The following is a 26,049-nucleotide window of genomic DNA, read 5'->3' on the forward strand; positions in this document are numbered from 1 at the left end:
GGTACACTCATGGATACGATGTCCAGCCTGACCACATCTGAAACACTTAGCAGGGGCACTGGAGTCTCCCCCACTAGGCCTCTTCATCCCACTCTGTCTCTGGAAACCTTTGCCAACTGCATACGGTTTCCCACGATCGTTCTGATTCTTGCCTTTCCTATCAACCCTCTGCTGATAGCTCTCCGCTTTGGCCTTGGTATCCTGTTCAAAAATCCTGCAACAGTCCACCAGGTCAGAAAACACTCTAATCCGCTGATACCCAATAGCCTGCTTGATCTCGGGACGTAACCCGTTCTCAAACTTCACACATTTCGAAAATTCCCCAGTAGCCTCGTTATAGGGAGTGTAATACTTCGATAGCTCTGTGAACTTAGCAGCATACTCAGTAACAGACCGGTTGCCCTGCTTCAATTCTAAGAACTATATCTCTTTCTTTCCTCTGACATCCTCTGGAAAGTACTTCCTCAGGAATCTCTCTCTGAACACCGCCCAAGTGATCTCAGCACTCCCAGCAGCTTCCAACTCAGTGCGGGCAGCAACCCACCAATCATCTACTTCCTCTGACAGCATATGCGTACCAAACCCGACCTTCTGGTTATCGGCACACTCAGTCACTCGGAAGATCCTCTCAATCTCTTTCAACCACTTCTGAGCACCATCTGGATCGTATGCTCCCTTGAACATTGGAGGATTATTCTTCTGGAACTCACTCAGTTGACGAGCAGCTCCCAGTCCCACAACATTCGGATTTCCTCCAAGTACTCCAGCTAGCATACCCAGAGCCTCAACAATCGCAGCATCGTCTCTACCTCTTCCAGCCATCTCTATTCTGAGAACCCAACAAGCTAAAACAATAAGTACGGATAGGGTTACACAACACCTATCACATACAGGGAAACAGAATAATTACGACTCGACTCGACCGACTATGCTCTGATACCACTAATGTAATACCCTTCTAAAATACCCCAAAATTAAATTAAAACATCAAAACATAAATCAGAGTAGATATGCAATTTAAGGGTGTCACACTTGACACTTCACACCAATCATCAAATATCCTGTCATGCTCATTTATTTAATCAAAATAAAACATTTGCATAATTCGCAGCGGATAAAGTCTAACAACAATGCAAAACATGTAACAAATTACATGTAAACTTGTTCAACAATCATCAATGAAAAACAAGTAAAACATCCCGTCCCGATGTTACATCTACCAGAGCATGACCCACTAAGGAACTACACTAGACTCCAATCACTAGCTTCTACTCAATCACTGCTCGTTACCTGAAAACATAGTTGTAAGGGTGAGTTCCTCAATCGATATAATAAGCATTATAAAATATCATGTAATGCTAAGTAAATTAACACATTTCATCACCCTAATCATATCACACATTCAACAACGGTAACATCAACTCATAATCATCATCATACTCAACTCAACACAAAACACACGTATAATATTGGAATACATCCATTCATATTATACGCCATACATACATTATGCAATGAGACTTCATGCATGCGGTACCGACTATTCGTGAACACATAGTTCAACCTCACCGATCAAATCCAGATACGGCTACCAAGCTCACTAGTCCCACTCATTTAAGACCTAGTGACTCACTCACTAATTCCTCACCATGGGAATTAGCTACCACCCCAAGGGCTATGATATGCACGCTAATCACCTAGCATGCAAACATCAACAACAATCCACAACAACTCACTCACTAATTCCTCACCATGGGAATTAGCTACCACCATAAAGGCCATAATATACATGCTAAATCACCTAGCATGCAAACATCAACAACAATTCAAAATAGACATATGCTCACACTCTAAGCCATAAACAGTCCATTCACAATTGCATACATAACAGATACATTCACAGTATTATGCATACCATCATACATCATCAGCATGTTATCACAAAATCATATCATGTCATGCCAATTAATAATCACAGTATTAGCACACTCTACTAATACCTACACTGCTCAAAACAACGGGAAACGATCCCTACTATATCATACATCAGCTAAAATTACATTACTCAGCTGAACAACCAAAAACTGCACAACAACAACACAGAAAAATCATAATTCTGCCCATACGCGTATTGCCTAGTCCCATACGTGTATGACCCATTTCTCAGCCAATCCCATACGCGTATTGTCTGCCTCATACGCGTATGCTACGCGTACCACTTCCTCATACGCGTACCAACAGAGACAAAACCACGTTCAAAACATCATCTTCCTCATCCATACGCGTATTGCCTAGTGCCATACGCGTACCAGACCATCTCATACGCGTATTGCCTAGTGCCATACACGTATGACCAGAAACCCGAATTCCAGATCTGCTATGGTTTTCTCTGCTACGAGATTCTCAGATCCAACCTTCCACATTCCAAATTTTTACACAACATTCAATCATATTGTCTAACACAGATCATACTGTATTCGATTTCGCAATTCTCACTTTATTACATCTAATTCCTACGAATTTCCTTCAATTATAACCCATATTTCGTTCATCCAATATTTCACGAATTTCAGTATACATCATTCTAATCAGAGTCAAATCAATGGTTTATCACTACCCATTACATGTTAACCCATAATACCCATTAAACGACGATAAACCCCCCTTACCTGAGTTAATCCGGCAATCCTTTAGCTTCGAGCTCTTCCTCTCTTCAACCCTTGTTCTTTGGCTCTTTGCCCTTTTTCCACTTTAGAGTCGTTTCTCTGTTTTCACGTGAAAACCTCTTTTTGCCAAATGTGACTCTTTTTACTGATTCCAACATTATATTCCAATAATAATAATTCCAATAATAATAATCCAATTATTTAATTAAATTAATAAATATATTATTAACTTATTTTAAATAATTATCTTATTTTTATCGGGGTGTTACAGGAAGTCTACGGTACTTGACAAGTACAAGGTCGTATATTCTCTATGTTGTAGGAGCCGTAAGTCACTACATGGAAGTGTTGGTGTAAGCCTTAGAGGCCAATACTTTTGGTACTTGTATCGAATTATTTATTAATAATAAAAGGCTTTTTCTTTATTATGTTTGTTTAATAAAGTCCCTAGAATAGCTAGTCCGTTTAACGTATCAAGTGTAACTTAATCATGAAAGCCCATTAAACATAAGGTCATTATTCTTAAAGTATCTGTAGTCGAGCTTTGTTGTGAAGTGGGATAACATTAAAGCATTAAGACTATTATGTATATAGACTGATGATCACATCTCATGGATCATGGATAAGGAGTTATCAAGTCTTAAACATATGTATGAATATTAGGAGTAGTATTTATACTGGATTGACCCGCTATGAGAATACTACATAAAATGTTATGCAAAGTGTCATAAGTTATTCTCATGGTGATACTGGTGTATACCACCCTTCGACCTGAAACCACTATGGGCCTTAGATGTAGAGTCGAGTGCTTTATTGCTGATCAAATATTTTCCGTAACTGGATGACCATAAAGATAGTTGATGGATACTCCACGAAGCATGCTAAGGGACATGAGTGACCTAGATGGAATTTACCCATCCTGCATAACAGGATAAATGTCTAAGGATCCAATATTGAACTTGACAAGGATGACACGGTCTATGCCTTGTGTTCAATATAGATATAAGGGCAAAAAGGGTAATTGTACATACAAGTATTATCACAAAAAAGGAATTTGTCAGATCACATGACATTTTCGTGTCTTGGGTAGCAGTGATGTGTTGCTATATACCGCTCACTGCTTATTATGTTAAATACGTAATTTAATATAATTTCCAATATCGCGAAAACCTACAGGGTCACACACAAAATGACGAATTGATGAGAGACAAAGTAAATAAGGAACACCTTAAGGTACGATGCACTTAAGTGAATTGTAGAACATCGTAAGGTACAATGCACTTAAGTAGAATACGAAATATGGTAAGGTGCCATGCGCTTAAGTGATTTTCGGTATACCATAAGATATGAGCCACATACACTTAAGTGGGCTTTTTAGCTTGCAACTCACACAAGTAGTTTTATAAATAAGACCCTTGTGCAAAAACATTTCACTTGATGAAATTTTGTTTCTCTCTCTCTCTCTCTCTCTCTCTCTCTCTCACTTACTCACTCAAAGCCTTCATTCGTAGCAGCTAGCACTGAGACTGAAGAAATCCGTTCGTGTGGACTGAGTTGAGGCGTTGTCACCATTCAACGCTCGTGATCACTCCTTAGATCTTCATCAAAGGTTTCAATTGCCACAAGAGGTAACAGTTTCTATCACTGATCATGCTCATTCGTAAGGATCACTAAAGGAATTTTTTTAATTTCCGCTTCGTTTTGGATCGCAATTTTCCTTCAGGAAGCTCCAACAACAACTCATTTCAAGGAGACAAAGATAATCCTTCGATACACCAAAGGTATAAAAAACTTTGGCTTGCATTATTACTCTTCTAGAAATTATGAGATTGTTGGCTATAGTGATAACGATTGGAGTGGAGACTTCGATGATTGAAAAAACACTACTGGTTTTATGTTCTTTATGAGAGATACTGCTTTCACTTGGATGTCAAAAAGTCATTCTCTCGTCACACTGTCAACTTGTGAAGCCGAGCATGTCGGTGCCACATCATGTGTTTGTCATACAATTTGGCTAAGGAACTTGCTATGGAAAGTAGTCCCATATTTCATGAAATAAGTAAGCACATCGACACCCCTTACCACTTCATAAGAGAATGCATCAAGAAGAAGGAGGCGAAGTTGAAGTATGTGATATCTCGAGATTAAGCTGCCAAAATTTTCACCAAGCCACTCAAGTTGGAATCTTTCGTGAAGCTAAGAAGTATGCTTGGAGTCACAAATCAAGCTTAAGGGGGGATGTTGAAATATTAAACTTGACTTAGGCCTAACCTTATTATTTGGCTTTTCGGGCTTAGGTATTTTGGGCTTAGATTATTTTGGGTAATGTTTCTAGAAAACTCTTATAGCGTTTGAAGTATCGAGATATTTCTTAAGGTTGTAATATTTTCTAGAATATTCTTGGAATTTCTACAGTTGAGAACTCTCTAGAATTAGTGTGTCTAGAGTTCTCCTTAGAGTACTATAAACAGAGATGTAATCCTACACTTTTGCATCGAGCAAAAATACAAAGTTTTCTCTTTCATAAATAATTCTCCTACCTATCAAGTTTTAATTCAAGTCTCTAATATCCCTCCACAACTTTCTCTAAACACAAAATGCCTTATTTCTAACATGATGATGGATCATGGTTTCTTGTGATGTTTTGATCTCCTTGTTTTTTTTTCGTACATAACTTATTCAATTGAGGAGTTATACTTGCAAAGTAACTTTATTTCTAAAGTAAAGCATAGATAACAAGTAGGATACTTTATTGTGTGATCATACGTAGAGGGTGAACCTCTTATTTATAGGTTTCATGCACTTTCTATTTCTTCTATAATGATCTTTAAGATCGTTAATAAATAAGCATGCCTTTGTTATCTTAATTTTTTCTAAGATAGGTGGCAACAAATAGGCTGAAATATGTTACATATAGCTTGTCATGGCGGTAACACACCCGTGCTTCTAGATGCCTAAAATATTATATAATTTTAGACCTTGCTAAAATATTATGTAATTTTGGACCTTGCTATTATGCATGTTATATTCTTTGCACTACGCCAAAAAGGTTTTTTAACAGCGCATCTTAGACAGCGCTTTTAAAAGAAAGCGCTGTCTAAGGTTAAAATAAAAATAAAACACGGAAAATGTTCTAAAAAAATAATGAAAGCGCTGTCTAAGGGGGGGTCTTAGACATCGCTTTTAGAAAGCGCTGTCTAAGACCCCCCCTTAGACAGCGCTTTTAGAAAGCGCTTTTAAATATAGACCTTAGTCAGCGCTTTTGAGAAAGCGCTGTTTAAAGTCTTTCAATTAAAAAATAAAATAAATTAGGAAGAGTATCCCTAAAAACTTTCCCACCTTAGAAATTAGAAATTCCCTCCAAGTTTGTCATATAGGGTTTGTCCGGGGTTTTGCTATTCGCATTCAGCATCACAACATGGCATCGTCATCCTCAAGCAACAACGCAAACTACGACGTACCGTGGGTTGAGAAGTACCGACCCAGCAAGGTCGTCGACATCGTCGGCAATGAAGACGCCGTCTCCCGGCTCCAAGTCATCGCTCGTGACGGCAACATGCCCAACCTCATTTTATCAGTAAACCACTCATCCCCACTCTTCAATTCATCACACTCACTCATTCGTTTTCTCTCACTCTTTAGTTTTTCACTGTGCCCTAATTCCCAATTTTGTTATTGTCATTTTTTAGGGTCCTCCTGGAACTGGAAAAACCACTAGCATCCTCGCACTTGCGCACGAGCTTCTCGGTCCCAATTACAGAGAAGCTGTTCTTGAACTAAATGCTTCAGATGATAGGTATCGAATTTTCCCCTTATTGCACATGAAATAATGATGTTACAGTGTTTAACCAAGCTATTCACATTTTTTTTGCTGCTGTAGAGGAATAGATGTTGTGAGGAACAAGATCAAGATGTTTGCTCAAAAGAAAGTAACACTTCCTCTAGGCCGACACAAAGTTGTTATACTCGATGAAGCTGACAGGTCTATTTTATATTTTGGCGGTGATTTAATTCAATTAATGTTCTTACTTTATTCATTATTGTTTTCATTGGATTTTAGTTTTGTTGTAACATTTTTTTTTGGACTCGAATCAGTATGACATCTGGAGCACAGCAAGCTTTAAGAAGGACGATGGAGATATATTCTAATTCTACTCGTTTCGCGCTTGCTTGCAATACATCGTCTAAGATTATTGAGCCGATTCAGAGTAGGTGTGCAATTGTGAGATTTTCGCGACTATCTGATCAAGAGATACTTGGTCGTCTCATGGTTGTGGTTCAAGCTGAGAAGGTACCTCAACTTTTTATTTGTGTTGAATTACGGAATATTCTTGTTTGTTTGAGGAATATATGCATATGAATCGCCAATGTTATACCAGTCTAAAGTTTTTCCATGGCCTGAATTCTGACGATTTTATGGCTTATGAGGGATTTAGGATGTCTGACCTCCTGTACTATACTTTAAAGGTTTGTTTACTTGCAAAGATTTATCTGGCTAGCTATAACAGTTTACCTACTATAAAGAGGCATTTCAGAATTGCCTTTTTAAAGTAAATACAAAAGTTCAAAATGTTTAGTAGTATTTGACCAGCTTCTTTTTCATCCTTTTGAGCTAGATTATGTGATGTCTAGTTTATTATCTATTTTTGCACGTGTAAATAGTAACTAAATTTTGTAAGGTGCATATGTTAGAACCCCAAATGAGAATTCTGGGCCAAATGGACCGTTACACAACAACCCTAAACCTAATATGCAGTGGGTTGAAGCTTGAAGAATAGGAAAGGGGAGAGTGGGATTGTCCGTGTGGCAGACAGTGTTGTTGATGGCGGTCCATGACGGAGAGGCAAAATCCTGCCATACCGGTCACTTTGCGGTGCCGTTATTGCGGAAAAACCTGCAATAGCAGCCGATATTTACCATTTTGGCGAGCCCAAAAACCGCCACGTAAATCCGCCATAGCGGCCATGGTGGGGAAATTTGATAACACTGGTGGCAGAGAGAGAAAGAGAGAGGCTAATGATGTAGTGGAATTCTGTTATAGGTGTGCTGAGTAGAGAGAGAGAGAGGCATGAAGAAAATTACTCAGCTGTTAAGGCAAGAGAGCATTGGTTTTCTGAAGGAGCATAGCTCTGTGGACAATAGGATCATTCTATTGATTTTCCTCTGATTTATAGAAATGATACACACTTGTTTTCCATTACTACTATATTTTCTTCCATTTACTGTTTCTGTAATCCGGGTTCACATCAAACTGGTATGACCTGCCGGATTCTTGAGGGGATCATCACTTTACAGGATCAAATACTAACACCAAAGTGGAAGGTTTATTCTATTAACTCACTGAGTTGGCAGTTAGTTTGATGAAGTTAGTTACTTAGGTTAGGATGATTCTATTAGTGGCTGGTTGTGGAAGGTTGACTTAAGTGACATTTGTTGTGAAGCTTGATTGATGACCTGTTGAACATGTTCCCTTTTTAATGCCAATTTGGTTAGTAACTTGAATTTAGGAAATGTTATGTTGTTATGTTGTTTTTTGTTCTTTGATGTAGTGTTATGTTAGGACCATTGTGCATTGCTGCAATACAAGTAAGTTTCAAGCATTGCAAGTTCACTGTGCTGGTTTATAAAACCTGGTGCTGGCATGGCTTGATTACAGGCTTTGGTGGCTTGATGCAAGTTTGTTTGGCAATGGCTCCTATTTTACACATGTTGCAGGTTCAGCTCATGACTATGTCAATTGGCTACTATTACAGCTTGGTGTAGTTTCTGACTTATTGAAAAAAGGCATACCTGCATTTGGCTTATGATTGTCGCATCAGTTTAGTCTGTAGATTGATTATGCTTGCCATGAGCTATGTTGAAACCTCCTGCCAGGCTAGAATTGGATGGTAACTAACATGAGCTTGTGGATGCAGGTTCATGATGGTTCTGTTGTATGATACAACATTGGCAAGCCCTGTAATTGATGCCCTACTCAACTGTTGCAGGTGGTATGCTTCAACTGATTCAAGAAAGACAATACAATCTGGCACTCATGCTACAAAATAATTGCCAAGTTTTGACTTGGATCCCCTGGTGTGACAAGGATTTGAATTTCATTCTGTCATGGATTATTTCCAATTGGTATGGCGTTACTTGTTTTTTTTTGTACAACCTGGTTGGTTGGTCTTCTTGTAGGTAAGTTGTTGGTTGTTGATTCATGCAATGGTCTTGGTAATTCAATGGCAAGTTTTGTGGTTTTAGTTCCATGGTAAGTCAACACACTTCGTGGCTTGGCATTGATGATGCTTCTTGCTGGTTATGACCTTGGTTTGTAAAGTTGTTCTTTAGGTAAGCTTGTGGACTGATTGCATTATGAATGAACCATGTTAACCTTTATCCAATTTAACTGTGGTGTGGCATTTATGTAGTTTTGTGGTACAATGTTTGGTTGCACTGATGTTGCTGTTTGGCTGCAGGTCAGGACTTTAGTGGGATAGATTCTGGCATGATGACAATGTAGGTCAGTGGTGTGTTGCTGCAGGATCATCTAGTATACAAGTAATTATGTTTTCTACTGATCCATGTAATGTTGCAGGACTGCCTTGTTTGGCTTGAGTTTGAAACAGGTTTGTGGTATGCTGACATGATGCAGTCCAATTGTGGCTATTGCATTGCAGGATGTTCATGGAGCAATGGTGATGGATCAAACTGCAAGGTAAGGTTGCCATATTATGGTATTGAGGTAGCTGCTAGGTTCATGGTGCATTACTTGGAAGATTGATGGACAAATTTTTTCATCTTTAGCATGTGAGTAACAATGGGCTCGGCAAATTTATCACCATCTTCTTCTGGCCATATTGATATGTCAATCTCAGGTTTGGTTTTTTCTTATAATCAGTGTTTTAGCATTCACTCATTAATGTTGTTTGTGATATATGGGTTGACATTGTCCATATTCCCTGGATTCTTATCAGAAGATACCGGAAAACACAGTTTAGGCACATGGTAAGTTCATTCAAAAGTTCACAACATTGTTTATCTACTTTGTATTTCTCATCCTTTGTTGTTTGTTCATTTTTAGGCATAAACCTGAGTAAATACAATATCATTATAGTAGATGAATATATCGAAAGTACAAATTAAATTATGAGTTTACATTCTGTTTATTACAGGTATGCTCTTGTGTTAATTACAATGTACAATGTGTGGGATCTTATCGGAAGATACATTCCACTTATTAAAATCCTGAATTTGGAGTCGAGAAAATTGATCACTACCGCATCCATTTCTCGATTTTTATTTATTCCAGCATTTTATTTCACGGCTAAGTATGGTACTCAGGGTTGGATGATAACGTTGACATCTTTTCTGGGATTGTCAAATGGTTACCTCACTGTTTGTGTTCTCACTTCTGCACCCAAAGGTTACAAGGTGAAGGATCCTTTAAGAAACTATGACTTTATAAAGGTTCAGAGTTATTTAAATATTGATTTGTTAATACTTGTGTTGTTACTTTTGTAGGGACCTGAACAAAATGCCTTGGGAAATATCTTGGTATTGTTTATTCTTGGAGGTATTTTTGTTGGGGTAACACTTGACTGGTTGTGGTTAATAGGCAAAGGATGGTAAGATTTTGATCAAGCTAAATTATGGAAATCAGAGGCCTTACTCACAAACAAAATGCAGAATGGATAGGTTTTGATCAATCACGAAACAAAAGAAATTCAAGCTAAACCATGTATACATTTAGTGCATCAACATATTAAAGTCATGTGATAAATTGCAGAATGACAAGAAAACACAAACAATTATCCTTCCCCCAAAAACTTGGTATATGTAAAACATCTCTCTCCCACTGAGTGCCTGGTAAAATTGTGTAATGTAAGTCTTAAAACGAGTGGTGTCAATTCATGATAAAGCTCAATGTTTGTTCATAAATTTGTGTAATTAATGTGTACATTTGTAGTATATGTTATGACTTGTAAATGTGTACATAAATTTGTATATATTTTGATACATTTAAGGCAAAATTGGTTTGAATTGGTATATATATATATATTTGTTAGCCAAAAATTGGTAGAAAAAAGGCCAAAATGGCATATATAAAATGTGATAATTGTCTGTCAAAATCTGGTTGAAAACAGGTAGAAATTCTGGTTTATAAACCTGGAAAAAATGTGGTTTAAAACAAAAGCTTCAAAAATTTTCGTATACCTTAGACAGCGCTTTTGTAAAAAGCGCTGTCTAAGGGGGGATTAGAAAGCGCTTTAGGCAAAAGCGCTGTCTAAGGGGGGGGCTTAGACAGCGCTTTTTGAAAAGCGCTGTCTAAGGTATACCTAAAAAAATTAAAATAGGAGGGTCTTAGAAAGCGCTTTTGGCCAAAGCGCTGTCTAAGGGGGTGGGGCTTAGACAGCGCTTTTCAAAAGCGCTGTCTAAGGTATACCTAAAAAATTTAAAATAAGAGGGTCTTATAAAGCGCTTTTGGCCAAAGCGCTGTCTAAGGGGGGGGGGGCTTAGACAGCGCTTTTAAGATTTCAAAAAGCGCTGTCTAAACCTTTAGCAGCGGAGGTTTAGACAGCGCTTTAAAGCGCTGTCTAAGGCTAAAAAAAGCGCTGTCTAAGGTCTTGTTTGTTGTAGTGTTGGCATGATTTTGGATTTGTTATTTGGTATATTTTATTCTTTGAAAGATATACTTTCTTGACGGACATTTTGTAATATATTTGGATTCTTAAGCCCATACTATTACAATTACGCATCATCTTCTCAACAATCATTTGATAGGTCAACATCTCACCACAAATTTTCTTGTGATTTGAGATATTCAACATTGTTGTAAGTATGCAAAGCCTTAAATTGAAAATATGTCTTGTACTCATGCTCAAATACCATAATTATGTTAATGCTTCTCACCTCAAAGTCTTTTCCACTATTATTAGATTAAGTTACATTTATTGGTTTTTCCGAAAATCGAATTAGAGAGTAATACTTATCTTCGGTATGAGCAAACCTATTACAATAGGTGCACTGAGGACGTCTTCGACTATGATCTCCTCAATCACCCCATGACCACGACCTCGTTCTCCACTACGATCTCCTCAATCACCCCCACGACCACAACCTCATCCTCAAAGACAGAAGCAAAAGTAAAAGATTCTATACCATTTTGGGGTGCACTCACCCTTATTCTTCTTGGACTAGATAGATGTGTGAGATGACTAATCAAGTTTTTTGTTGATGGAATCTCATACGCCATAAGAATATAGCTCTGGACTGACTCATAATTTGTGTGAAGGCCATGAAGGACATAAATCATGCACACATTATCTAGTTTCTTGATCCTCTTCTTTGAATTATCACTAGTAATAAGAAGCTTGAGTTTGTAGGCAGTTGACCTAACTCAATTAACATAAAAGAGATAAATCAATACATAATCTATAGTAATGTATACATATCAATCATAATAGTTATATATAAATCATATCATATTTCAACCAAATCATATCATATCTCAATAATAACAAGTAATATAATTGATTGTTTGATCATATGTAAAGGTTAACCTCTTGTTTATAGTGGGGCTAGACTTTTATAGGCTTGTGCAGTTTCTCTATTTCATCTACTATGAAGATTGAGATCGTTACTGGATAAGCATGACTTTGTTATCATATTTTTTTTCTGAGATGGGTGGCAGCACCAATTAGACTTAAACATGTTCCATATGTTTTGTAATGGCAGTACGACGCTAGTTCTATTTTTTGATGTGATTTTGAACCTTAATATTGGGCATGTTCCATTATTTGAAAGATAGATTTTCTTGGTAATTAATCCATACTATTACATATACATATCACCTTTTCAATAAATCGTTTTATCTGTCAACATCTCATGACACGTTTTCATGTGATTTGAGAAATTCAACATTGTTATAAAATAGTCCCCGCTACCTGCTCTTTATTCTTCATATGTAACAACTCATATTGTCACCATAAACATGAAGTTTCCTTAAAATATCCCATGCTTCTCTTACACTTACATTACAGCTGCTAATAGTTTCTCAAAGTTGGCATCATCAACACACGATGATGGTAAAACCAAGCCATACACCCCTTCCACTTATTCTCATAAAAGATTGTTCAATGTGCATCCAAGTTCATGAAACTCTATTTTAACCACTTCTAACACTTTTTAAAATTCATTTGAATTCACAACTTATCAAAGTTTTTGTTGAAGTAATCCAAATTCACATTAGTTGCATTTAGATTTAATTTGAGTTTTATTAGTTGTTCCGGTGGTTTAAATACTGAACTCAACTTTCAATTTGTAACTAATTCATTTTGAAAGTGTTTTCAATTGAAAGAGAAAGTTAGTTAGATCTCTCTCTCTCTCTCTCTCTCTCTCTCTCTATATATATATATATATATATATATATATATATATATATATATATATATATATATATATATATATATATATATATATATATATATATATATATCTTCCATCATCTTCATCTTCATTTTCTTAATTCTTGTGCACCAACAATTGGTATATAGAGCTCTGGTTCTGATTTAGGAACGGGAAACACGAGTGTACGTGAGGCGTGCGTGATTGATTCTGTTCATTCAATTCACAGTGAATTGAAGATTCGAGTTGAAACATAATCACATTTCTTGATTCTGTGGAATTAGAAAATATGAGTATTGATAAGATCTAAGTGAATTTTCATGAGAATGAAGATGAATGGCGGAAACAATAGCTTGGACACAGAGCTTTTAGTATTTGATGGAAATAATTGGAACTGGTGGATAATTCAGATGCGTGTGTTGTTTGGCGCTCAAGATGTTCTTGGTCTCGTCAGTGAGGGTTACATGATGGTTGCACCATATGCAATAGAAGTGCATAGAAATGTGCATAGAGAAATAAGGAAGAAGGATTATAATGCATTGTTCTATATCCATCAGTGTGTGTATAGGAATGTGTTTGAGAAGATTGCTTATTCAATGACGATGAAGGTTGTGTGTGACACACTGGTACAATGTTACGATGGTGATGCATCAATGAAGAATATGTAACTTTAGTCTCTACGTAAGCAGTATAAGAATCTCAACATGAAAACAATGAGAAGGTACCAGATTACATCTCCATAGTGATTTTGATCACAAATGAGATAAAATATTATGGAGAAACTCTGTCTGAACAGGTAATCATTGAAAAGGTATTGAGATCACTCGCTCCTTAATATGATTACATTCTTATAGCAATTGAACACTCTAAGTACCTCAACACCATCATAATTGAAAAGATGCGGAGTAGTCAAGAGGCATAAGAGTTACGTCTGATTGAGAGAAACTCTAAAGAGTGGTAGATCGGGCTCTGAAAGCGTCTTCTGGTAAGAAGAATCATAAGAAGTCTTGGTCAGAGGCTAAGAAGAGACATAATGGTGGTTTTCAGAAGTTAAAAGGCTCCAACTCCGATGAGAAGAAACATCATAAGGGAAATGAGAAGTTTAAGTAGAAAAAGGTTCAATGCCACTGTTGTAAGAAGTTTGGTCACTTTGATGCTGACTGTTAGTCAAACAAGGAAAGGAAATCAGAACAAGAAAATATAGCCAGAGGAGAGTCTGATGATGAACCTGTGCTATTGATGGCTTTTGAACCTGATGATGGATATTTGGTAGGCTGGTGGTATATGAGCATTGGCTTCTCAAATCACATAACTGGAAACAAACATTGGCTGATAGATTTTGACTTTAGAAAGAGGACAAAGATCATATGTGCTGATGATAAGTAGCTTAATTATGAAGGAATAAGAAATGTCAAAGTCAGAGTGAAGAATGGAAAAATTGTTTTGATCAAGGATGTTTGGTATATTCCTGGTATGAAGAGAATTCTGATGAGTGTAGGTCAGTAATTGAGAAAGGTTTCTCACTACTATAAAGGAAAATATATTAAAGTTGTATGATTCTTACAGAAGTTGATTATGAAATATGAACAAGGAAGCAACAAAACATTCAAAAGGAATGTGGAAACAACTGAAATTAAATGCCTTAGGGCAAAAGGTGACAGTGAGTTATAGAACAAGAGATTGGGGCATATGAACTTCAGAAGTGTAGAAAATTTGAGTTCTAAGAAGCTGTTACATGGCATTCCTAAGATTGTGAAGCCTGAGAAGTCATGTGAGATATGCACGAAAGGCAAGCAACCTAGTTTGCCATTTGCATCAGAAGTGGCTCAAAGAGCAAAACGTGCTTTGGGAGTAATACATTCTGATTTATGTGGACCATCTAAAGTGCCTTCACTTGGAGGAAACAAGTACTTTGTTTCATTTGTGGATGAGTTCACAAGACTTACATGGGAAACACTCATAAAGTTTAAGCATGAGGTGTTTGCTGAGTTTTAGAAATTGAAGTTGGAGCTAAAAAACAGAGTGGTCAGAAGCTGAAAGTTCTCAGAACTGATGGTGAAGATGAGTATAACTCATCAAAGTTCATAATGTTCTATGAAGAGAATGGATTTGAACATGAGGCGACTGCTTCATATACTCCACAACACAATGGTCTTGCTAAAAGAAGAAACTGAACTTTGCTTGATATGACAAGGAACATGATGAAAGAAAAGAAGTTCCCTTACACATTGTGAGGAGAAGTTGTTGCCAATGCAACATATATGCTTAATAAGTGTCCCACAAAGAAGTTGAACGGAGTAGTTCCTGTTTAGAAGTGTGGGTAATCTGAAGGTGTTTGGTTCTGTTTGTTATAGACATGTTCCAAATGCTAAGAGAAAGAAGTCGGATGATAGAAGAAAAGTAATGTTATTGATTGGGTACCACAATACACGTGCTTATAAGATTTATTATCAATCACTAACAAGGTGGAAGTCAACAGAGATGTCATTGTGAAGGAAACAAAAGCATGGGATTGAAACAAGTCTCAATCCAACTCTGGTACAGTGTTAACACCCAAGTTAACTTCTGAAGATATTTCAGACTCTGAAGGAGAACCTGCCTCTAAAGAAGACTATGAAGGAGATTTTATCTCTGAAGATGAGTCTGAAGAAGATTTTGAAGGTGAATCTGATTCTCATCCAGATTATGATGATGATCCAAACTCTAGTGGTAATCATACCTCTAAAGGTGGTCGTGCTTTTGAAGGTGGTACAACCTCTGAAGGTAGTCCAACATCTGATACTGTTCCAGCATCTGAAAAAGATTTTGGACAAGTTCAAAGGCCACAAAGAATCAAACAAATACCAAGAAGATTTATAGAGTTTGACATTTTGCAAGATACTGAGATAGACTCTGAAGGAAAAGTCATTCAGTATGCCATGTTGTTAGACTCTGAACTAGTTCATATTGAATAAGCTCTCAAGAAGAAAGTATGGCTGCGGCCATGAAAGAAGAACTTGAAGCTATAGAAAGAAACAAGACTTGGGAGTTAACCGAGCTTCTAAAGAACAAGAAAGCCATCAACGTGAGATGGGTTTACAAGTTAAAACTAAATCCATATGGATCAATTGGAAAATACAAAACAAGGTTAGTAGCTAGAGTATTTCTACAGAAATCTGGATTAGATTACTTTGAGGTGTTTGCGCCTATAGCTAGGTGTAAGACCCCAATTTTGTCCCTAAGATCCCTCATGGCATCATAGCATTGCATTGCATAGCCTCAAGGATCATTGAGCATCTTGGCTTCCTTTCCCTTTGGGTGGGACCTCCTTGTGAGTGGTGTGAGATCACCAGGCATGCTTGCATTGTATGTCATTGCTTTTCTTGTTTAACTCACTAACCAAAAGCACAAAAATATATCATTTAACATTTTTGTTTGCAGCTGAAGCAATCACAGGTCGAGCACTTCAAGAGCATCCTTTGTGTAAGAACTGAGATATTTTCTTTGGTATAAGGACCACATGATCATTACAAAGAGCTTACATGAGCTAGAGTTTCATTTTGAAGCCATTTCATCAAGAGATAAAGGCCCAAATTCATTCAAGCATTTCATGGTCATCTAAGGACCAAAAAGTCAACTGTGCAGTCAACTGATGGCTTTGAGGTGGGGGAAATGATTTGAAGCACCTCATTCATGTTCAAATGAAGTCTATTTGTCATTTCAAACATCTAACTTGAAGATTTTGAAGTCATGGCAAAAGTTTCCAAAAATGGAAAGTGACCTGTAATTTCAAGTTTCCAAATTTGGCAAGTTTCTGGTCCACATTCAACTTGACTTTTCAACATTAAAGAAGTTTTAAATGGATTTTTGGTGAATGTTAAAGTTGTAGATCTTTGTCTCCCATTTCCAAAAAGTCCTATTTCATGTTCATATGATGATTGGTTGAGAAGTTATGGCCAAATGATCACAAGTTGTGCATGGAAGTTCAAAGTGACATAACTTTTGATACAAAGCTTCAATTTGGTCCATCCTTTTTGCAAAATACTCCTCATGACCAATACTTCTCAAAACAAGCCTTGCCATGCATGAGAGAAGCTTGTATGCTCACTATTTCATTCATGATCATTTTGGAGGGAATATTCATAATTTGAATTTGGCTTATGGTAAAAGCAAATTACCAATCCCATGTTGATCCTTGGTTGCTTTTAAGTGAAATCAAACCCTTGCATGAGCATGTACACGTGGATATTGGCCATGCTAAGCTCATTTGCAAATTTCGCAAGTAACTTGAATTCTCACTAATCATGTTTAGCACAAGCCTAATTTTGATTTCAGCATCATTAGCACATCATATAAATACCAAACCCTAATCTCATTTGCTAAGGACAGAATTTTCAGATCCAAATTTTCCATTTCCCTCCATTTTCTCTCTCTTCGATTCTTGCATTTCTTCACACAATTCCTCAAAATTCTTGCATAATCTTGTTCATCATGCATCATTGAGTAAGAATCAACGATTGGTTTGAAGAATTCAGTCCAGATTTGAGCAGATCGAGTGCATCTTCATGTTAATGGAAGTATGAAATTGAGCTAGATCCAAGCGTTTTCAGTATATTCTTTTTGCTCAAAGCTTCAAGGCAAGGAAAGTAGAGTAGATCTGGAGCTTGTGGACACCTGAGGACACGAATTTAGAGCACTGCATTTCAAGTAAGTTGAAAATCGATCATCTCTTTTTGCTGTTTTATTGCTATAGTTATGTAGATCTCAATTAGCTGAGCATGCTGATATGTTTAGATTTGAAAATGGATGAATAATGAGCTTGTATGATGAAGTGGAATTTTTGAGCATGATTATGTTTCTCTTCGATCCATGAATGTTAGGGAGAATTAGATAAAATTAATATGATATTTGAGATCCTTGTTGAAAACTGAGTCGATTGATGTACGCATCTTGTAATTCTGGAAAATTTTGTTGTTGAATCCGCCGGAGCTTGGCCGGGGAAGACGACCGGAGCTACAACTCCGGCGTCTGGTTCATTTAGGGTTTATGTGACGTGTAGGTCCATGTGGCTCCCTGCGTGTCCAATTGATTGGCCATGATTTGTTTTAACCGTGCCACATGAGCGAAGACTGGTGAGGTGTGCTGATGATTGGATTAATGAAACACCTCATTTCATTGTGCTTGCGTGTCCTCCATGTGTGTCGCTGGCGTGTTTATTTGATTGGCTCTTACTGCTTTGACTTTGCCATGTGTGTGCGTTGAATCTGACTGTGCATGCCAACTCAATTAGTGAAGTGATGCGTTTTGATCATTCAAATCTGGTCCGTTTGATTGCTTTTCGCGCTTCATCCAATGGACATGATTAATTCTGGTTTTATTTCAAATATTATTTCCCTCCATATTTTACATGTTATTTCATTTTATTTGTTCTTTTTTGAAAAATCATTAAAAATAGAAAAATGCTCCAAATTGACTCCAATTTTTTTTTTCATATTTTTGTTTTAATGTCTAGTTTTTAATATGATTAATTTCATGAATTGTTTGTTTCTGGATTTTTATTTTGGAATTTTTGATTGGACATTATGCTAAATTGATATGTTGAATTTAATGATCACTCATGATATGATTTTTGATAATTGGTTTGGAATTTTTCTCATATGCTATCACTGTTTTTGACACATGAAGATGTAGTGTGACAATTTGTGTCACATTTTTTGACCTTGCATTTGTGCATTTTTGTTCATCAATCATTTGAACTTTTCTGGATTTGATTTTTTGCACATTGATTATTCATAACATGAGAAACTTACATGAAAAAAATTTCATAGCCATTGCATGCTTTTCTGTTTTGATTTGGATTTTCTAATTTGGAATTCCACTTTGTGCACATTTGCTTGCCTTTGCTTTACATTAATCATTTGAGCTACTTGCATTGTGCATTGATGTTAGTCCTTTTAAGGACATCTTGTTGATTGTTTGAATGTGCAATATGTGAAAGATTGACTTCTGTTTTGATCATTTGGTTTGGTTTTGGACCTAGTCTTTGTACTAGTGTTTTGTACATGAACTAACCTTGATTTGTGTTTCAGGTTTGGACACTTAGCATTAATGGTTGAGTTGCTCACCTTTTGAGATACAAATTGGATTGTGTTCTTACTTCTTTGTGTTTTGTAGGATTCTATGTGTTGAGCTCATTTGAGTGCTTGAGCATTGTTCATTAAGTTGTGTAACAGTTGGATGGTTTCACTGTTTGTTTTCTGATTGGTTGTCTGAGATACTAACTGTTTAGCTTTTGTACAGGTACATTAGTTGCTTGCTTTTAGCTCTTGCTTGAGCTTTGGATTATGGTTGATACACCACTTAGGTAGCTATCTTCTTACTCCATGTAGTCTGGAAGTCCTGTCACCTTTTTGGCAGGCATTTGGCTGGAAGTCCTCCTTAAGAGGCTCTGTTTGTGATTGTTTACAGATTGTGCCAAAGACCTCCAAGTTGAGGCATGTGCTACTTGATAAGTCCTCCTAAGTGAAGAGGCAATTGACGGATAGAAGGGATTAGTAGCCAATCCCCCGTTATTCAGTGAGTCGTTCATTATGCTCGAACTACATGCTGATGCTCTTGAACACGTACCCAAGATCTTTGTCCAGTGTCTGTCAAGTGGAATAGGATCCCTCTTTCTGGATCCCCACGCTTTCTTTATCATGAGCTCACCCAGGCCAGGGTTAAGAGCATGAGGTCTCATCCTCATTTCCATATTTGATCAGCTTCACCCTAACTCTCAATGTTAGTGGTTAAGAGCTCACAAATTACCTGATACAGTTTGGCTTGTTTATCGAGGTTGATATGACCCCTCTTGACTAAAGCCCACCTACTTGATTGAGCCTCTTGTATGTATATAGTGTGTGATGCATTGTTTGCTTGATTGCTTTTGATATGTTTGCCCTTGATGCTTGTTTGTTTGGAGTCGGATATAAGTCCATATATTGGCATTCTGTTTCCTGTTTGTTGTTAGGAGTTGGATATAAGTCCATATATTGGCATTCTGTTTCCTGTTTGTGGTTTGGAGTCGGATCTAAGTCCATATATTGGCATTCTGTTTCCGTTTTGTTTTTAGGAGTCGGGTGTAAGTCCATATATTGGCATCTTGTTTCCTTTCATTTGAGGTTCTTTTTTGAGACTTGGTTGATTTGCTTTTGCCTTGTGCTTGCTTATTCCAAAGGAACTTACTTGGATCATCTATATGGTCTCAAGAGAGGAACTCCTAGTGTGGTTTTATCCCTTACCTCTCACCCTTTTGTTTTCTTCATTACTCCATCCTAACCCAAAACCAAAAACTTTCGTGCAAACATTTGACTTGTTTTCAACATTAGAAACCTAAGCCTTATGCTTTTGATTTTCAAACTTTCTTTTCAGAACACTCATTGTGAATTGAATCTTTAAGTCAACTTTGACCATTTTGTACATACTTCTAATTGGTAAATGTAACCCATTCAAATGTGCTTTTTTTGTGGTTTCAATGATCACTTCTTAATCAAATTTTTCATAACCTTTAGCTATTAGGTTTGAATTATCTTTGTGGTAGATGTAATACTCACCTATGTCCTTAGTGATGGACAATGAGCCTTCCATGCTTATTATAGGGCTAACCCCTCACTAGCATGTCGAAGCTATCCTCACATGGTGGACTTGTGGCTTTTCAGGTTGAGTTTTCTCCCTTTGATAACAAAAGACCTTAAGGCTTTTGGACCAATCAATCCACTCATTTGTTTTGAAATCTTTTACCCGAACTACGAGGTTTTGATCCTAATCTTTTCATAAGAGGGTACGTAGGCAATAGGTTCATCCATCCAAACACAAAATGTAAATACTTGTATACTCTTTTCTCATCTCTTCAATCATGTTTGCACAAATAAAAAATTTCATAAACAATAACCTTTGCAACAAGCGTGAAAAGGGCTCCCTAGGAGTACCTAGGATGCTTTGGGTGTCTAACACCTTCCCATTGCATAACCAACCCCCTTACCCAGATCTCTGTCTTTTTTACTAGTTTTGTTTGTAAAACTTTTAGGTTTTTGTTCGCTTTCTAACCATTCCTTTGGATAAATAGAAGTGCGGTGGCGACTCGACTTTGTATGATTTACCTTGGATTTAGTCAATATCTCCAATGGTAACGAATACACCGCTACAGAAAAGTGGCGACTCTGCTGGGGAAGAGAGGACTCCCTGGTGGGTTTTGCCAACTTTTCACATTTGTTGTATTATATTTGTTTAGGACATATTTTTGTGCAATTTGGGATTACTGTATTGTATGTAATGATTGAATTGCTTGATATATTAATTGCTTGTGTGCTTGGTGATCTTTGTGGGATGAGTTCTATACCCGAACTCGAGTGCACTTAGGATAGGAGAATGGCATAGTCTCGTCGACTTGTGTGGAGTTATTCCTTAGCAAGTTGACTTGAGAGTCCATTCACTTGGTGGAGGTCATGTTGGGATCAATAATGTCACACAAGTAAGTTGTGGTTCGACATTACTCTTTCCGATATAGACCTTAGAAGCCAAGAACCTTAGTTTACCAAACCCATCTTGGCCTATTTTTAGGATGTAGTGCGGAGGTCGTTCAAATGTATGATTTGATGCGATTGTTACGCGATACTACACTCATAAGAGTCTCTCTTGAGAATATTCTTGGAATACGAGTAGTCGTTTCTCCGATAATATTCGAAAGATGGGATGATGACTATGGGAACCTCTGGTAGAACATGCTTGGCAGGTTTAAACCCTAGTACACTCCCTTTGGGTGGTTCTTAACCGAGACTCCATGCTCGTGACTCGCAACAAACCCTTGATTCATGGTCGATCCGTTCATATGGCCTTAATATCAATGGAACTTGGGTGTTGATAAGGTGTAAACCATAATCCACCAAAATGGATGATTGATATTAAGGATGATATGATCCATCCCATGACCTTGGTTTGGTGTGCTTTGCGTGATCCTTGAGTGTGATTGTTGCATTCATGCATTCATCTGCATCCATATCATCAACATAAAAGGAAATTTTCAAGGAACTTAAGGGGTTTATTTGCAAAAATTTTAGACATGGAAAGACAAAGAAGGAATACAAAGAAGTACAGCTTCAGACATCCCGATTTGAAAGAGTTAAGGAATCTGACATCCTATGTATTAGATCCCTTGGGTTTCAAAGCTCGTTTTGGGAAGCTTCTTCCTCTTCTGACTACTCAGGTGGATGAGGGGTTGATGAGCGTGTTGGTGCAGTTTTATGATCCTCTGTACCGTTGCTTCTCTTTTCCGGACTTTCAGCTTTTGCCTACCCTTGAGGAGTATGCTTATCTTGTGGGTATACCTATTCTGGACCAGTTGCCGTTCAGTGGCTTGGAGAGTATTCCTACTTCTCGAGAGATAACTGACATATCGCACATAGATGAATCCCTGATTGGTGCTCATATGACTACCAAAGGTGGAATTCAAGGTATCCCTTCTGAGTTCCTCATTGCTTAAGCTACTGTTTATGGGAAGGCCATGAGTGAGGATGCCTTTGAGGCCATATTTTTACTTCTCATCTATGGGTTGGTATTGTTCCCCAACATCGACAAGTTTGTGGATGTGAACGCTATTAGGATCTTTTCTGCTCTTAATCCCGTTCCGACTCTGTTGAGTGATACCTATTTCTCTTTGCATATGAGGAATGCAAAGGGTGGTGGCGCCATTGTGTGCTGTTTGCCTCTGTTGTATAAGTGGTTTATTTCTCACTTACCTCAGACGGTCGCCTTCAAGGAGAACAAGGGATGTCTACGGTGGTCCATGAGACTTATGTCTCTCACTAATGACGATATCTCTTGGTATAATCGTGTATATGACGGTGTGCAGATTATCGATTCTTGTGGTGAATTCTCCAATGTGCCTCTTCTTGGTACATCTGGTGGGATTAACTACAACCCTGTTTTAGCACGTCGTCAGCTTGGGTTCCCCTTAAAGGATAAACCTAATAACATTATGTTAGAGGGTGTGTTCTTTCAAGAGGGTAAAGATCCCCAAGGCTTGAAAGCCAGAATGGTTCACTCTTGGCGCACGGTGCATAAGAAAGGAAGGAAGGAGTTGGGTCCTAAGAATTGCATTGCTTTGGAGCCATATACTGCTTGGGTAAGGAAGAGAGCATCTGAGTATCTCATGCCTTACGATTATCCGAGACCTACACCTTTGGTTGTGGCTGGGCCTTCAACCCTCCCTAACCAAGGAGTAGAGGAGTTGAGAGACGAAGACCTATCACGTGCCTAGATCTGTGAAAGGGAAGAGTTACTTCAGCAGATTAAGGAGAAAGATGCTCTGATTGAGTTCCTCGAGCATCAGGTCATTGATGATCCTGATGATGCATGGACTTCTCTACTTCCTCAGCCTTCCAAGTTTTGGAAAAGGAGGTATGACCGACTCGCCAAGGAAAAGGCAGATATGGAGGCAGCTTACGAGAGAGAAGTGAAGAGGCTTCGTGCAGCTTATCTTCCTGTGTCCCGAGCTTCTAGGGATCCATAGGATGATTATTTTCCTTTTCTCTTGTATATGATTGACAATGCTGTACTTCTTTTCCCTGATGCTATATGATGAGATATTTCCATATGCGATAAATGCTTAATATTTCCAAAATTTGCAAATAAAACCCTAAAGTTCCTTTGAAATAAAAACAAATCATGTGCACAAGCATTGCATGCATCATATGCATAAGCAGGTGTTGTTCTCAGCCTCTGGTCCTGTGGTTTAACTTTGTGCTCTTCATATATTTTGAAGACAAGCTGACTCACCGGTACTACACCAGAGCCAACTCTTCCAGATTGATGGATCATCTAGAGCAAGAGAACCGTGAACTCAAAGAAGAAGTCGCCAGACTAAGTGCTTTTGATGGAATCATTCCTGGTTAGCCACTTGTCTTCCTTCTCATACATAGATGTTGAGGATGAAGTTGGAACTCCTTTCCAAGCTTTATCTATAGTTGAGCCTGTTGAGAAGAGAACTCCTTCATTTGCTTCCTATAGAGATGCGAAATTGGCCATTGAATGTGGTGCAATTGCTGGTCTAGGAAAGATGATTGAGCTGGAAGATAACAAGTCTCGGGCTGGCATAGGCTTTTCTTCTGGGATCTTCAATGAGAAAGGGCTGTTCAAGAGTGGAGGTTTCATCCACACCGGTCAGGAGGAAGAAGCTGTTGCTGTCTTGGAAGAGGATGCAGAGGATTCTGACAATTTCGTCATCCCTGGAGGGATCTGCAACAATTGGGTCGCTGTGGATGTTCCTACAGTTGTCCACAAGTCAAAGTAATAATCACTTTGTTTGAAAACCCTTCTCCCATGCCAAAAGGAGAAGTGATGACATTGTTGGCAACATAAATACAATGATATTTTCATTCAATAAATTCATGTTAAATGTTTGTTTTTCCAATTGTTTTCCCTTTTTGCTTTTTGCATGAAATTGGTGATCACAAAAAACCCTAAAAAAGAATAAAATCAATCTTTTCATCTGCATAATGATTTGCCTTGTTTGAATTTTAAAAGCTTTTCATATCCAAAATCATTATGCAGGTTGATTTCTAAACCCATTGAACATAATGATCCAACGCCATCTCCCAATTTTGAGTTCCCTGTATTTGAGGCAGAGGAAGATGATGTTGAAGAGATTCCTGATGAGATTACCCGTCTACTTGAGCATGAAAAGAAGATCATTCAGCCGCATCTTGAGAATCTGGAAACAGTCAACTTGGGGTCTGAGGATTGTGTGCGAGAAGTGAAGATCGGGGCACTCCTGGAAGAGTTAGTTAAGAAGGGGTTGATTCAATTGCTACGAGAATATGTTTATATCTTTGCTTGGTCGTATGAAGACATGCCGGGTCTAGATACAGATATTGTGCAACATTTCCTGCCTCTGAAACCTGAGTGCGTGCCTATGAAGCAGAAGCTCAGAAGAACTCATCCTGATATGGCAGTGAAGATCAAAGAGGAAATTTAGAAGCAAATTGATGTGGGGTTTCTGGTGACTTCTACATATCCTCAATGGGTGGCCAATATTGTGCCCGTGCCTAAGAAAGACGGAAAAGTCCGAATGTGTGTGGATTACCGTGATTTGAATAAAGTTAGTCCAAAAGATGATTTCCCTCTGCCACATATTGATATGTTGGTAGACAATACAGCTAAATTCAATATCTTTTCATTTATGGACGGATTTTCCGGATATAATCAGATCAAGATGGCACCCGAGGATATGGAGAAGACAACATTCATCACACCTTGGGGAACATTCTGTTATCGAGTGATGCCCTTCGGTTTGAAGAACGCCGGAGCCACGTATCAATGAGCCATGACTACCTTGTTCCATGATATGATGCACAAGGAGATTGAGGTCTATGTTGATGATATGATTGCTAAGTCAAGAACGGAAGTTGAACATGTAGAGCACTTGGTGAAGCTTTTTCAGCGTTTGAGGAAGTACAAGCTTCGTCTGAATCCTAACAAGTGTACATTTGGAGTCCGTTCTGGCAAGTTATTGGGCTTTATCGTCAGTGAAAGAGGTATTAAGGTTGATCCTGCAAAGGTCAAAGCAATACAAGAGATGCCTGCGCCCAAAACTGAGAAGCAAGTCCGAGGTTTTCTTGGCCGCTTGAATTATATTTCCAGATTCATATCCCACATGACTGCCACATGTGCACCGATATTCAAGCTCCTCCGAAAAGATCAGTCTCATGATTGGACCGAGGATTTCCAGAAAGCTTTCGATAATATCAAAGAATATCTGTCTGAACCTCCAATCTTGTCTCCGCCTGTAGAAGGAAGACCTTTGATCATGTATCTGACAGTTCTTGAAGACTCGATGGGTTGTGTCCTTGGTCAGCAAGACGAATCAGGAAAGAAAGAATATGCTATTTACTACCTGAGTAAGAAGTTCACTGATTGTGAGTCTCGATACTCAATGCTTGAGAAGACATGCTGTGCTTTGGCTTGGTCCGCTAAGCGTTTACGC

General features: G+C 38.0%; 2 protein-coding genes across 5 annotated transcripts; both read left to right on the forward strand.

The window, feature by feature from the left end:
• Positions 1-4,762: 4,762 nt before the first annotated feature.
• LOC127123842 (equilibrative nucleotide transporter 3-like) lies at positions 4,763-10,696 on the forward strand. Its single transcript, XM_051054021.1, has 4 exons — positions 4,763-4,928; positions 9,578-9,653; positions 9,821-10,079; positions 10,170-10,696. The coding sequence occupies exons 1-4, from the start codon at positions 4,763-4,765 to the stop codon at positions 10,275-10,277; spliced, it is 609 nt and encodes a 202-aa protein (XP_050909978.1). The 3' UTR covers positions 10,278-10,696.
• LOC127120618 (replication factor C subunit 2) lies at positions 6,085-9,139 on the forward strand. 4 transcript variants are annotated; one of them, XR_007803230.1, is made up of 6 exons: positions 6,085-6,243; positions 6,356-6,462; positions 6,547-6,648; positions 6,762-6,957; positions 8,582-8,996; positions 9,125-9,139. XR_007803230.1 is itself a non-coding variant. In XM_051051124.1 (6 exons), exons 1-5 carry the CDS (start codon positions 6,085-6,087, stop codon positions 8,335-8,337), a joined length of 579 nt encoding a protein of 192 aa, XP_050907081.1. In that variant the 3' UTR covers positions 8,338-8,381; positions 8,582-9,078. The 4 variants fall into 4 exon arrangements, 3 of the variants coding, with proteins under 3 accessions (XP_050907081.1, XP_050907080.1, XP_050907082.1); XM_051051124.1 differs by lacking the exon at positions 9,125-9,139 and adding an exon at positions 8,323-8,381 and having other exon boundaries at positions 8,582-9,078; XM_051051123.1 differs by lacking the exon at positions 9,125-9,139 and having other exon boundaries at positions 8,582-9,078.
• Positions 10,697-26,049: the final 15,353 nt, after the last annotated feature.

The sequence above is a fragment of the Lathyrus oleraceus genome, chromosome 2, assembly GCF_024323335.1.
Source record: "Lathyrus oleraceus cultivar Zhongwan6 chromosome 2, CAAS_Psat_ZW6_1.0, whole genome shotgun sequence".
Taxonomy (NCBI): Eukaryota; Viridiplantae; Streptophyta; class Magnoliopsida; order Fabales; family Fabaceae; genus Lathyrus; species Lathyrus oleraceus.

Excerpts from the sequence above, each read along its gene's own strand:
- LOC127123842 (XM_051054021.1), top strand. The coding sequence starts at position 4,763 with ATGCATCAAGAAGAAGGAGGCGAAGTTGAAGTATGTGATATCTCGAGA. Across the intron at positions 9,654-9,820 it reads AAACACAGTTTAGGCACATG|GTATGCTCTTGTGTTAATTA; the intron begins GTAAGTTCATTC and ends TGTTTATTACAG. Across the intron at positions 10,080-10,169 it reads CTGCACCCAAAGGTTACAAG|GGACCTGAACAAAATGCCTT; the intron begins GTGAAGGATCCT and ends TTACTTTTGTAG.
- LOC127120618 (XM_051051123.1), top strand. The coding sequence starts at position 6,085 with ATGGCATCGTCATCCTCAAGCAACAACGCAAACTACGACGTACCGTGG. Across the intron at positions 6,463-6,546 it reads CTAAATGCTTCAGATGATAG|AGGAATAGATGTTGTGAGGA; the intron begins GTATCGAATTTT and ends TTGCTGCTGTAG. Across the intron at positions 6,958-8,581 it reads TTGTGGTTCAAGCTGAGAAG|GTTCATGATGGTTCTGTTGT; the intron begins GTACCTCAACTT and ends TTGTGGATGCAG.